The sequence below is a fragment of the Pleurodeles waltl genome, chromosome 2_1, assembly GCF_031143425.1.
Source record: "Pleurodeles waltl isolate 20211129_DDA chromosome 2_1, aPleWal1.hap1.20221129, whole genome shotgun sequence".
Classification (NCBI taxonomy): Eukaryota; Metazoa; Chordata; class Amphibia; order Caudata; family Salamandridae; genus Pleurodeles; species Pleurodeles waltl.
The window spans coordinates 286149895-286163740 of record NC_090438.1 but is presented as its reverse complement, the minus strand read 5'-3'; the positions used below and the strand labels follow the sequence as shown (position 1 = coordinate 286163740).

The 13846-nt window shown below is 41.3% G+C and overlaps 1 protein-coding gene across 2 annotated transcripts in view; it reads right to left on the bottom strand.

The window, feature by feature from the left end:
- The window catches only part of MOSPD1 (motile sperm domain containing 1), a 158820-nt gene that overhangs the window by 514 nt on the left and 144460 nt on the right, over positions 1-13846 (bottom strand). For both annotated transcript variants that reach the window (XM_069212487.1, XM_069212488.1), the window contains exon 5: positions 4326-4487. In XM_069212487.1, coding sequence (XP_069068588.1) covers positions 4326-4487 — 162 coding nt within the window. The remainder of the gene's footprint in view (positions 1-4325; positions 4488-13846) is intronic.

Below are 13846 nucleotides of genomic sequence, written 5' to 3'. Positions count from 1 at the left end.
GCTGGTTGAGGTATTGTACATTTCACATTCAGTTTTCGTCTTATAGTACATCCCATCTGTGCTCCAACACTAGCCTCTGATGACCCGCACCGAGGTGAGAAGGCGAACACCTAAGACTCTGTGCCTGACGGTGAGTATGAAAATAATCTGTTTTCTATCCTGTGACTCACCAACCTGCCAAAGTCTCTATGCCTTCTCACTCGCTCCCTGATGGATAGAATTCACTTCTGATAATGATTCAGCATAGCGAAGAAGGAGACTCCAGGCAGGGCAGCTGCAAGTCTGAGACAGATGCTGGTTCTTTTATCACTTTTTGGCCATGACCACCTGCACAAAGGGCACGTCTCAGAGGATGAATCTTCCAGGCCACAAGGACCCCAGACAAAGAGCAGTTTATGAGGAAACAAATATCACCTCAAATCCTACATTCCAGTATATTCCAGTAGCCACGGGATTCTCTCCCTACAGTGTAAGATTTACTGAAGATCACACTGTAGTGTGTACTAAAGGTCACTCACAGACTGGAGTATCTCTTTTATGCTGACTGCCTTTCCTTTATGTTGACAACGTGCAGGGTTGTGGATTAATAGATCTTTCATGTGATGCAGATGGAGTCATAATTGAATCAAAGTACTGAAGAGTATAATGGAGCAAAAACTCAGGTGGTTACTGCAACCTCCCCATCATTCTAGATTCTTGTGCTCATTGTTTGGACTGTCATACGTTTTGCCTGAAGGTTCCAGTATCTGGCTTGATTAGGGATGTGATCTCAGGATATAATGTATTGCAGCCCTGCATGAGCTGCAAGTTTCAATGGATTCTAGTCATGCGCAAGTAGTGCATGCAACAAACACCTTCTTTCTTTTTTAGGGCAGTTAAACGTGACTCTCTACAGCGGTTTCATGTTAAAACAAGAATGTATTTTAAAGTCCTATGTTTGCCTAGTAAATGATTGCTGGGGTGGCACCTCACAAACATAATAAGACAACCGGTAGCTGAAATCTGATAGGCTTCATGTTAAAGTATCCTATATCTAATTGGGAACTCTATTCGTTTTTTTTGGATTGACGAGGGCCAGGTCTTACGGGAAAATAACTGTACACATTGGTATGTTAGACAAAATTTTATATCCTAGCTTTTATCTTTTTTCTCTTACCATTTTTAGCCATGTCCTATTTATTGTACTTTTTATCTATAATCAAAAACTTAGTCCTGTTGATTTTATTGTTATACTGTCCTGATTATTATTGTTTTTATATTGCTATTACGTTTTTTTTAAACAAATATTTTTATCATGTATGATTGTTATCTTTGTTACTCTAAATGGTCTAGATTTCTAGACCGAATGAACTCAAATAAAATAAATAATAAATAACATAATAAGACAACCGGTACATACATGTCTGCCCATGCTGTGTCAGACATTCTCTGCTAGCTTCACTTTCCAATATCAAGACATGTTTATAGAAGAAAGCTGCTTCCCGATCCACGCCCCAGCATTGTGGAAGGCACTGCCAGTAAACTAGCTTAGTGTGTGTATATCCTGTGGATATGGGCTTGAATCTTAACAGGCCAGATACCACTTTCTTAATTCAGAAGTGGACAAACTGAGTACGACTGGGGTTCAGTTTTTCTGTTTTCCCGTCTTTCCTGTTTGTATGTTTTTCGCTCTCTTGCTCTCGGTAATTATCTGATGGGGAAAAATAAATAAATAACTGCTGGTTCCCAAAAATAATTGCCAGTGGCCCCACCGGCAACCACCAGCTCAAATTAAGCACTGCACATGCTACCACATATTTCTGTTTCGTAGTGCTTTTAATGATAGGTGAAATTTGATAATAACAAGGAAGGGGCACATTTATCAATCTTTCATGTAGTGCAATGCAGCAAGCCACCTTGCTGAGCTGCATGAAAGGGAAAAGGCAGGAATGCACTGTATTTAACATTATATGGCACACTCCTGTCATGTGCCAGCGTTGGTGCACTTTTGGCTGCCTGGCGCCAATGCGTTATAGGGAGGATTGTTTTGTGCAGGAAGGGACACCTTACTGCACAAAAACAATCCTTAGAGGCAGAAAAACTTGATAGTGTGCTCTGAGTTTCACAAATTTCATTTGGAAAATGTTGCTTTCTTTATTTTATACTAATCGAGTATTAATTATACCACTTCATATGGTAATGTCCAGGCTGCAGGTTCTATCTTTAAGAATCGTGGCTCCCTTTATGTTCTGCCATGAATACACTCCTGGAGGTGCAATTTAGTAGCTTTTTCGGCTTCGCTGATGAAATGTTGTTACCGGGTGAGCAGAGGATAACTTGTTTGCTCTGATGGTTGATGTGTAAGTGTATGATAATATGTTAGCTCCAGTGGGTAATATGCATGTGTGAGATAACTGGCCTGCTCTAATGGATGACTTGAAAATAAATGGGATAATGTGTTCGCTCTTATAGAATATTTGCAGGTGTAGGACAACTTGATTTGCAAGTGTACTATCTGACAGGAATACAAAGATCAAACATTGACTGTGAATAGTACTTATTGCAGCATCAGGAAATCTCTCATTTCTTTTATTAAATCATGATCCATGTAGGAGTCACCAACAGCTAGGCTCAGAAGTAACTTTGGACAGAATAGTCCTTTAACATATTATTTTAAAATTATGCCAAAGGCCTGATGTCCTGAAAATGCCGAATCCAGGCAACTGTGTTGTGTGGCATGGCTGAGCTCTTCTTTTGCTGAGCATGGGATGCTGTATACTAGTTTTGGCTGAAATACACCAACACAGTGCGGATAGGCAGTTACTGTCAATTAATTACCTAACAGCCAAGTCTGAAAATTAAGTGCTTCTTTGAGATCTGTGCATAACCTGCAGGTTACATGTTCAAGAGTTACCCACATCTATCCATTCTTTGGAGGTCAAACAAATGAGTACCTTAGTGCCTAGGGAGTCCTGTGGGGGACACAGGTTTAGGTCAAAATTATCAGAAAGGGACTCCAAGCTCTGCAGCTAGAAAACTATGAACATGTGATAGGCTACAACTGCTCAGTCAAAATGTTTTCAATAGTAACAGTTGCTGCATTCCTACATTGTCATTCGTGGCACACACCCGTTCACTAAGGGGGTAGGGTACTATTTTATCTTGCTTGTGACCAGGCTGAGTTTACAACAGGAAAATGTGTCATTCTCCGTCACCAGTTTTGACTTTCATTAAAAAAAACTCAGCTGCTTTCCTCTAAATCTACCATAACATCTGGTTTTAAGTAAATGGAAGCACAGAATCAATGCTGAACTAAGAAAGCAGGATCTTACATATTGCAAAAAGTCCCTTGTGTAAAAGCTTGCAACCCATCATGCAATGCTATAGAGAGTTTTATGGGGTGTGCCACTCTTTTTAATAGCTGGAGGTAAAGGAGGAAGCATTCTAGAACTGAAATAATTTCAAACAGTAGTCCACTACGGTAGTTAACACTGGAACAAGATAAAACGTATCTGGCAGAGCAACGTGCTGAAATTACACTTATCACATATTGTTATGCTGGGCAGAAGTAGCTTCTTACTCCCGTAATGAACAGACACATTGGTGCTATATTGTCAGGGACAGAAGTGACATAAATGTAGACTAGGCCATCCAGCAAAGTAGTTGTCCTTGTCAGTGGCATAACGAAACTTGAGGGGACCCCCCTGCAAAATACATAGAGGGGCCCCCCATGCTCTCGACCCAGTCAAGAGCTCTCAGGCCAGGGACTCGCCACCCCTGCACAGAGTGGGAAGGGACCCCTGGGAACTTGGGGATACCCACACCACGGGGGCTGCGGGGGTGTCTTGTTATGCCACTGGCCCTTGTAGGGAGTGTTCAACCACCAAAGGCTTAAAAGTTTATAATCACATAAATACAATTACACTGAGATGCCTGTTTTATGGGTGGTGTGGTGTTAAACCTTCTATTATTCCTGTGCTCGGTAGACCTAATATATCATATATCCATTCAAGTGGGGTTTTACAAATAAATATCGAGTCCATAACTGACGAATAGTAATAATGACGATAATCATGTTTTATATGGGATTTGCTGCTACAGCACTACAGTTTCTCAGTGCTGTAAATGAAAAGTGTTACTGTTCCCTCCCTCATAGCTACTTGGTTTTTCCTTTCCAGGATGAATCAAAGGCTATCTCAACACAGTAAGCACTGGAACCAGTGACTTGCAGGTTATAAACAGGTTTCAGCAGCGGAGGCATTGAGTTGCTCAGCTAATTCGAGCCTCTGGACTTTGCTTAGAAAAAACATAGCCTATCATTTGCATTACTGACATAGTGAACTTACCTAGAACATAAGCAGCAACTAATTTTTGATTCACACTTAAATGGAGGTAGAGCGGTACTATGGATTCCATTTCCCCCAAGGTAGGCAACATCAAGGCTGCAATACACACCATTCCCAGGAAGACTGTCAGTAAACTGGGTCCTGATGTGGATGTTCTGTTATCTGTAAAAACATAAAAAAATAAACTTGAGCGGAAACTTACAGAAGTAATTTACTGGCTCAACATAATACCATGCCTCCTCAGCAGTGCTGCTAAATGTAAACCATCCAAAGTTCAATACTTTCCATACTGTTGCATAGATTGGAGTTGGAATAGTAAATCTCACCATTACTCAAAGACTAGATAAAGGCAGCCAAAATTCATTTACACAAGAATACTGTTTCATATTGCTCTTCCTTATTCATGCAATGCGATGTGCTCAACTGTCAAACCTCCTCAATACAAGGATACAAGATATTCGAGATGGGACTGCCAAAACTGGCACATGCCCATAACATAACCAGTCTCAATCTGAAAATGCCCTCCAATAATTGGTCATCATTTAGTCGCACAATATTTGAAGCTCTGAAAGAAACATTGTCACAAAATCAGCACAGACCTCACCAAGAGAGAAACTCCCAAAAATACATCCCTCACCTAAGGACTTGTTCACAGCTCCCTAAATAAGGGAAGGCATTGTATTTTCTTGCAAGTTTTATGACTGAATAATTTTGGCTCAGAACAGACCCTGTAGCTGTGTGATGTAATCACTAGAGTGCAAGGTAATGAAAGCTTGGTTTATAATGTTGGAGTTCACAGGTACACACAGTAGAATAAAGATGTGTAATCTACAGCTCTGTGTGTGGGGTAGTCATTGGTGGGTATCTAAGGCTGGGGAAGACGCTACAACTGGCAACGAGATTGGGGATAAGTAACCTGAAGAAAGATTGTGCTTTCCCTGAGAGCTTGCCATGGTTCAAGCAAACTGCTCATGCATGCCACGTGTGTCGCTGTCGAAGTACGGAATCGATGCTTCATGCATTTAAAGTCATAGTGCAAGTCCAATCAATGTAAAGCATTTGAAGATAAGGAAAGCTTTACTGGGAAGTTAAAATAAAAAACAGAACAAGGCCACACTGAAAGCTACCATGCTGCCACGCAAGATATAATTATACATTACACGGAGCGTTAACACTGAAGGCAGAAGTGGAGTCATAGATAATCGAAACTTGCCTAATAACACTGTGAACAGAAGACCTGCAAGGCAGAGATCAACCAGATGTGAAAAGGGAGACTGAAAACAAGATCCATCAAGTACATAAAAGGGTCATCTGCTTACCTGAACTAATTAAACAGAGTCCTCATACTGCAGCCAGGGGTGGCTCCATGAAAAGTGTCTGCAGATGGAGTTCATCAAGGATGACCCTGAAGCTGGCCCTCAGTAGTACCAGTGTAGGGGTATGAATGGAACAGATTTCCATCAAAGAGAGCCAGCAGCAGCTCTGGTCACAGCGTCAGCTAGTCCGATGAACAGTTACAATGCTACCGCGTTCCTGAAACCACCACCACCTTTCGTTACCACCAAAAAGCTAAATATTCGCAGTAGATTGACTGCATGGATAGAAACATTAGAAGACTTCATTGACACACTTGAAAAGACTGATAACAGAAATATCATCAAGTAGCTCAAAAATCTTGCTGGTGATGGTGTGAAAGAAGTCAAAAAGAAAATGCCGAAGACTGAAGAAGTCACATACCATCAGATTAAGGAATTTCAAGTTCAATCCAGTGCCAAACGTTGATTACGAAAGATACATGTTCCGCCAAGAACGTCAGAGAGTTGGTGAAAGTATCAATGGGTTTGTGGCGAGACTTGAAGCACTCATTAAACACTGAAAGTTCAATGAATTTAATGACAAAGAAGCTATGCGTCTTAGAGATATTGACTGATGCTTGTCAGAATCATTCATGCGAAGAATGTTGAGAGAAACTCTCAGTCTGCAGCAAGTGTTAATGGCTGCAAGAGCTGAAGAATGTGCTGAAAGACAAGCTGTTGACATGGAGGCCAGAGGTGCCCAGAGTGAATCAGTCATAAGTGTGAAAAGCAAGCCAAAACAAAAGAATGAAGGAAACAAAGAGATGTCTACATGTAAAAAGAAGTTATGTTTTAGATGTGGATTTTTGTTTCCACACAAAGGTAAATGCCCCGCCATTGGACAGACATGTAAAGGCTGTTGAAAAGAAAACCATTTTGTGAAAGTGTGTAAAGTGAAGGAAGAAGTAAGTGTGTCGCGGCGCGAAGACAAAATGGCCACTAGAACGTTCCAGAAGCAATGCTTGTCTCAGGCCCACAAGACCATCAGTTGTAGCAAACTGGTACTAAACAAAGTTCATTGTCATCTAAATCATCATCAAACTGTTTTTGTGCCTCTGTCTCAAGTGAAAGTGAAGAAAATGAATGTGCCATTTCAATGTTTACCTAAGAGAAATGTGCACGTTAGGCTGGCTCCCTGTGAAGAAAAATGTCAGTTTTTGAAAGTTTACATACCAAAGAAACAAAATCATACAAACACTATCCAAAGATTATATTGACAATAAATGGTTGTACTATACCTTTCATTATCGCTAGTGGTGCATCGATAAACATAATGCCTGAAGAGAAATACACTGAGCTATCTCCATTACTGCAGCTTATGCCATTGAAAACCAAAGTGTGTACGCGGCTGCATCGATGGCCAAAAAGAGTCAAGGTTCATTTGTAGCAACAGTGAAACATAAAAAAACAAGGATGCATGCACTCATCCATGTGCTTCAAGGAGCACCCATGCGCAGGGGTGGTTGCCCACATGACCTTACCTGCAGCCAGACCATTCAGCCAACACCCCCTAACCACCCAAACCCATGCTGTGCACTGCCCTTTGGCCATGCGCGGTGGGAGTTGGCTGCAGATTCTCTTGGTGTGAGACTAGGTGTGAGGGTGTATCGGGGGGGGGGTGAGAGAGGCTGTCAGATTGTCTGTCTGGGTGTGACAATGTGTACATCAGTGTTTTAGTTGGTGCGTCAGTTTCTAAGTGGGTCTGTGAGTGTCTGAGTGGGTGTGTGACAGAAAGAGAGAAAGAAAGTGAGAAAGAGAGAGAGAGAGGTTTTTTTTAGGCTTTAATATCTCATATACTTACAATGAAATATTTTTGTTGGATTAAAAAAAATTATTGAAAAAAAAAAATCTAATATTTTTTTTTTATCTAAAAAAAAGAAAAGGGGGAATGAATCCCGCTGGACTCGAAGCCCCCAAAGCTCAGTGTGAAGGTCTGTGACCTTAACACTGAACTATGGGAGTTTTCTTATGGGCTTACTGGGACTGCGAGGCAGCACTCGAGGGTCCCTATCTATCTATCTATCTATCTATCTATCTATCTATCTATCTATCTATCTATCTATCTATCTATCTATCTATCTATCTATCTATATATATATATCTATATATATGTATATATATATATAAAGATATATATATATATATGTATATATATATATATATAAAATATTTTTTATAAAAAGCCGAGGGGGTGTGCAATGTTTACATAGCCCTGGGGATGGTGGTCCCCAGGGATTGGGAGTCTCATAGGCAACCCCTTCCTTTCCTTTTTTATAAAGATTTGCCCCGGGAGGAGGGGGTCTGCTTCTAGAAAACTGTGCAGCCCCTGGGGCGTCTCTGCGCGTAAAAAAAATGCTTTTTAGCCCTGGAGCTAAGGGGTCAGGGTGTTTATACCATGGCCCTATTTTTTTTACATTTTTTTACTGTTTTTTTGGGACTCGGCTTTAACCTTCGCGTCCCTAGATATACAAATTTGGATTTTCTTTAATTCCTTCAAAACTACTGAACATAATTACACCAAAACAACACTCTCTCTACAGACCTACCTTCGTGTCAAATTTGGTGTAATTCCGTCCAGTAGTTTTTGTCCTATTGCTGTTTAAAATCCCTATGGAAAAATAAATATGGAAAACATGTTTTGGCACCCTGAATGGATCACCCTGAAACTTTCCAGACAGCAGCTGACGGGACTGGCAAATTGTTTTGGAACGTTTTGTGAAGATTTATCAAGTGGCGCCAAAGATATAGGCAAGTAAAAAACACTTTTTATATAGAAACTAGGTCCTAACTATAACTATCTAGTGGCGACCACGAGTAGTATATATATATTACCTATACTAATATATATTAATATATATATTACCTACTTGCAGTAGTATATATACTATAACTACCTATATATATATGACCTACAGGCAGTCCCACTAGGTTGTTATAGTTAGGACATAGTTTCCATAGACAAAGAGTTTTTGACTTGCCTATATATCTTTGGTACCGTTTGACACATCTTCACAAATTTTTCCCAAAAAGTGCCCTGGTGATTCTTGTTGTGCATGGAAAGTTTCAGGGTGATCCGTCAAGCGGAGGCCAAGGAAAACAGGGGGGTCAATGAAGTTGCGTTTCCCATGTTAATTCCCATAAAACCTTTAGACACGACTACAGCCCAAACCACTGGACGGAATTACACCAGATTTGGCAGAAAGCTAGCTTTCAGTACTCAGATTACGCTTTTGCTTATTTAGTGTATATCTGTCCAGTAGTTTTTGAGTCATTAAAGGAAATCCAAATTTGTATTTCTGTGATCGCGAAGACTTCACGAAAAATGACGAGCTCCTGCAGGGAAATGCACAGCTCTGATTGGCTGATTGGAAACCAGGAAGTGTTTGCAGCCATCTTGCGACTTGGCTTCAGCTGAGTCCCAGTAAAAAGCCCCCCCCCCAAAAAAAAAAAGACAAGGGGCCAGAATAGGGATTCTCTGACACCTTAGCTCTAGTGGTGGGGTTCCAGAGGAGCCCCCACAGAGCAAAGAAGCATTTAAAAAACAAATTGCTGCAGCTTTGCAATATTCGCAAATTTGCAGCAAAAAAAACAAGTGCAAGCTCCTGTGTTTGTTTTTAATAGGCCCCCAGGTGGACCAGGCCCTGGAGGCATTAATATTTTTGAATGTGGAGGGCCTCTCAGCCTCCCCAAAGCCCGAGGGACCACCACCTCTCCGGGGCAAACAATAAAAATGGGGTAAGTTGGTCCCTTTCGGACCTCATTACCCCCAGGGATCACCACCTTCTGGGTGGCTATAGCTACATTGGAGGGGGGCCGTTTTGTCCCCTCAAGGAGCCTCTGATGAGCATGGGGACCACCATCCCCCAGGGCCATCATTGACTCCTTGAGAGGGGCCCCCCTCTCCAATGAATAGCCCCGGGGTGGCCCCCGGGATGCGAGATGCTACAGAGACACCCCGCATTCAGTGTAAGAAGTGCCCCAGGTAGGTTGTGATCCCCGGACCTGTGGGGGAGGCTGTCGGGCCTCCTCCATACAAACAATAGGAATTGCCCCTGGGAGGTGGTGGTCACCCAGGTGTGGGGGGGGCAGTGCGCCCTCCCCCCACCCCCACATTCTAGTTACTCATCGCCCCAGGGAAGTGGGGGCCTCTGGGGCTAATGGAAGCCCTAGGAGAGGGGCCCCAAGCACCCCTCTCCTAATCAAAGCCCCAATGCCCCCGGGACCTGGCCCACCCAGGGGCTAATAAAAAGAAAAGGGTGGGATTCACTGAATTATTATTTTTTTTACATGCTTTTTAGCCTCGGCGGGGTCACTCAGGGATCCCAGCACCAAAGCTAAGGGGTTAGGGTGACTCTTCCCTGGTCCTTTTTCTTATTTGTAACTTTTTTTCTGGGACTCGGCTGAAGCTGAGTCCCAAGATGGCTGCCAATACTTCCTTGTTGAAGTGTTGGCAGCCAGTCAGTTATCATCAAGGGGACAGTTGGATCCGCGTCCTTATATATCTATATTTGTTGGCCTTACATTACTCCCAAACTACTGAATGGATTTGCATCATATCACAAAAAGCATGCTTTCTGGACCAGGAGCTAGATTTCTGTCAAATTTGGAGTAATTAAGTCCAGCGGTGTGGGCTTACCCCAAAACTTACAAGGCAGCAGATTAACTGACCAAAGCATAAGTTTTGAAAAATTCGTGAAGATTCGTCAAGCGGTGCCAAAGTTATTGGCAAAACAAAAAACACAGAGTCTATGGTAAAAAAAGTCATCACTATAACTACCTAGTGGCAACCGCAACTAGGACATATATATATATATATATATATATATATATATATATATATATATATATATGGAAAATGTCACTTACCCAGTGTACATCTGTTTGTGGCATGTTCCGCTGCAGATTCACATGCTATGCATAGTCTGCCATCTAGTGTTGGGCTCAGATGGTTACTAGTTGTTTTTCTTTGAAGAAGTGTTTTCGAGTCACTGGATCGAGTGACTCCTCTTCTTCGGCTCCATGGTGCATGGGCATCGACTCCATGTTAGATTGTTTTCCCGCAGAGGGTAAGGTAGGAGTGATAGAGTATAAAGAAAAGAGATGTCCATGCAAATGGAATATATATATATATATATATATATATATATATATATATATATATATATATATATATATATATATATATATATATACATACATATGTACAAGTGAATGTTGAACTTAAACGACTACAGGCTCCCGGGGAGGTGGGAGGGTGCATGTGAATCTGCAGCAGAACATGCCACGAACAGATGTACACTGGGTAAGTGACATTTTCCGTTTGATGGCATGTGTAGTTGCAGATACACATGCTATGCATAGACTACAAAGCAGTTTTACCTCCCATAAAAGCGGTGGTTAGCCTGTAGGAGTTGTTTGAAATAGTGTTCTTAGTACAGCTTGACCTACTGTGGCTTGCTGTGTTGCTAACACATGTACACAGTAATGCTTGGTAAATGTATGTGGTGTGGACCAAGTGGCTGCTTTATAAATTTTGGCCATTGGTATATTTCCTAAGAAAGCCATTGTAGCCCTTTTTTCCGTGTGGAATGTGCCTTAGGTGTAACTAAGGGCTGCCTTTTAGTTTTACGGTAACATGTTTGGATGCATTTTACTATCCATCTTGCTAAACCTTGTTTTGAAATAGGGTTACCAGTATGTGGTTTTTGGAATGCCATAAATAACTGTTTGGTTTTCCTAAATGATTTTGTTCTATCTAGGTAATACATTAAGGCTCTTATTATATCTAATGTATGCAGGGCTCTTTCTGCTACAGAGTCTGGCTGTGGGAAGAAGACTGGTAGTTCCACTGTTTGATTGATATGAAACAGTGATATAACTTTTGAGAGAAATTTAGGGTTAGTTTGAAGTACAACTTTATGTTTGTGTACTTGTATGAACGGTTCTTGAATTGTGAAAGCTTGGATTTCACTAACTCTTCTTAAGGAAGTAATTGCGACTAGGAAGGCAACTTTCCATGTTAGGTATTGAATCTGACATGAGTGCATAGGCTCAAATGGGGGACCCATAAGTCGTGTGAGCACTATGTTTAGATTCCCCGAAGGCACTGGAGGCGTTCTAGGTGGAATGATGCGTTTTAATCCTTCCATGAAGGCTTTGATAACAGGAACTCTAAATAAAGAGCTATGTTGTATATTTTGCAAGTATGCGGAGATTGCAGTGAGATGTATTTTATGGATGAAAAAGCTACGTTTGCTTTTTGCAAATGAAGCAAATAACATACAGTGTCTTGTATTGATCCTGAAAGAGGGGTAATTTGTTTGGATTGCCAGTAATACACACATCTTTTCCATTTGTTTTTATAGCACTGCCTGGTAGTGGATTTTCTTGCTTGTTTAATTACTTCCATACATTCAGTTGGTAGTTGTAGATACCCAAATTCTATGACTTCAGGAGCCAAATCGCTAGATTGAGTATGTTGGGATTTGGATGCCTGATCAGTTGTTTGTTCTGTGTTAACAGATCTGGTCTGTTTGGGAGTTTGATATGTGGTACTACTGACAGGTCTAATAGTGTCTTGTACCAGGGTTGACGTGCCCACAATGGCGCTATGAGTATGAGTTTGATCTTGTTTTGACGCAACTTGTTGACTAGAAACGGAAGGAGTGGGAGAGGGGGAAAGTGTTTGCAAATATCCCTGACCAATTGATCCATAGAGCACTGCCCCTGGATAGTGGATGTAGGTGTCTGGATGCAAAGTTTTGGCATTTTGTATTTTCGCTTGTTGCGAATAGATCCATGCCTGGTGTTCCCCGCTTTTGAAAGTACTTTTGAAGTACTTGTGGGTGAATCTCCCATTTGTGTGTTTGTTGGTGATTTCTGCTGAGGACATCTGCCAACTGATTGTCTATCCCTGGAATGTACTGTGCTAATAGGTGAATTTGATTGTGAATTGCCCATTTCCAAATTGTTTGGGCTAGAAGGGACAGTTGAGACGAATGTGTCCCTCCCTGTTTGTTGAGATAATACATGGTTGTCATGTTGTCTGTCTTTATAAGAACATTCTTCTGTTTGAGAAGAGGTTGAAATGCTTTTAGGGAAAGGAACACAGGTAATAATTCTAAATGGTTTATGTGTAGCTGTTTCTGTTTGATATCCCATTGCCCTTGAATATTGTGATTGTTTAGGTGAGCTCCCCAACAAGTCACTGATGCATCTGTTGTGATTATGGTCTGAGGCACAGAGTCTTGAAACGACCGCCCCTTTATTAAATTGCTGCGATTCCACCATTGAAGGGACATATGTGTTTGGTGGTCTATCAACACTAGATCTTGAAGTTGACCGTGTGCCTGTGACCATTGTTGTGCAAGGTACTGTTGTAAGGGCCTCATGTTTAATCATGCATGTGGGACTATTGCTATGCAAGATGCCATCATTCCTAAGATTTTCATGACAAATCTTAGAGTGTATTGTTGATTTGGTTGTATAAGTGGAATTAGATTTTGAAAAGCTTGTATCCTTTGTGTATTTGGATACGGTAGAGCTAGTTGAGTATTTAGGATAGCACCTAAATACGGCTGTACTTGTGCTGGTAAAAGGTGTGACTTTTGGTAGTTTATAGAAAATCCTAGGTGAGCAGAGTTTCTATCATGTAACATGTATGGTTTTGGCATTGTGTACGATTGCTTGATTTTATTAGCCAATCATCTAGATATGGAAAGACATGGATGTATTGTCTTCTTAGGTATGCTGCTACTACTGCTAAGCACTTTACGAACACCCTTGGAGCTATTGTTATGCTGAAATATAACACTTTGAACTGGTAGTGTTTTCCTTGTATGACAAACCTGAGGTATTTACTGTGAGATGGGTGGATGGGTATGTGGAAATACGCATCTTTGAGGTCTAGGGCTGTCATAAAATATTGTTTTTGTAGCAGTGGGATAACATCTTGCACAGTTACCATGTGAAAATGTTCTGATAGGATGTAAAAATGGAGGGGCCTGAGGTCTAGTATTGGCCTGAGGGTACCATCTTTTGGGGGAATTAGAAAGTATAGTGAGTATACTCCTGTTCCCAGTTGAGACTGTGTAACTAATTCTATTGCTTGTTTGAAAAGTAGAGATTGAACCTCTTGTAACAGAACTATATGTTCTGGGGAGGACT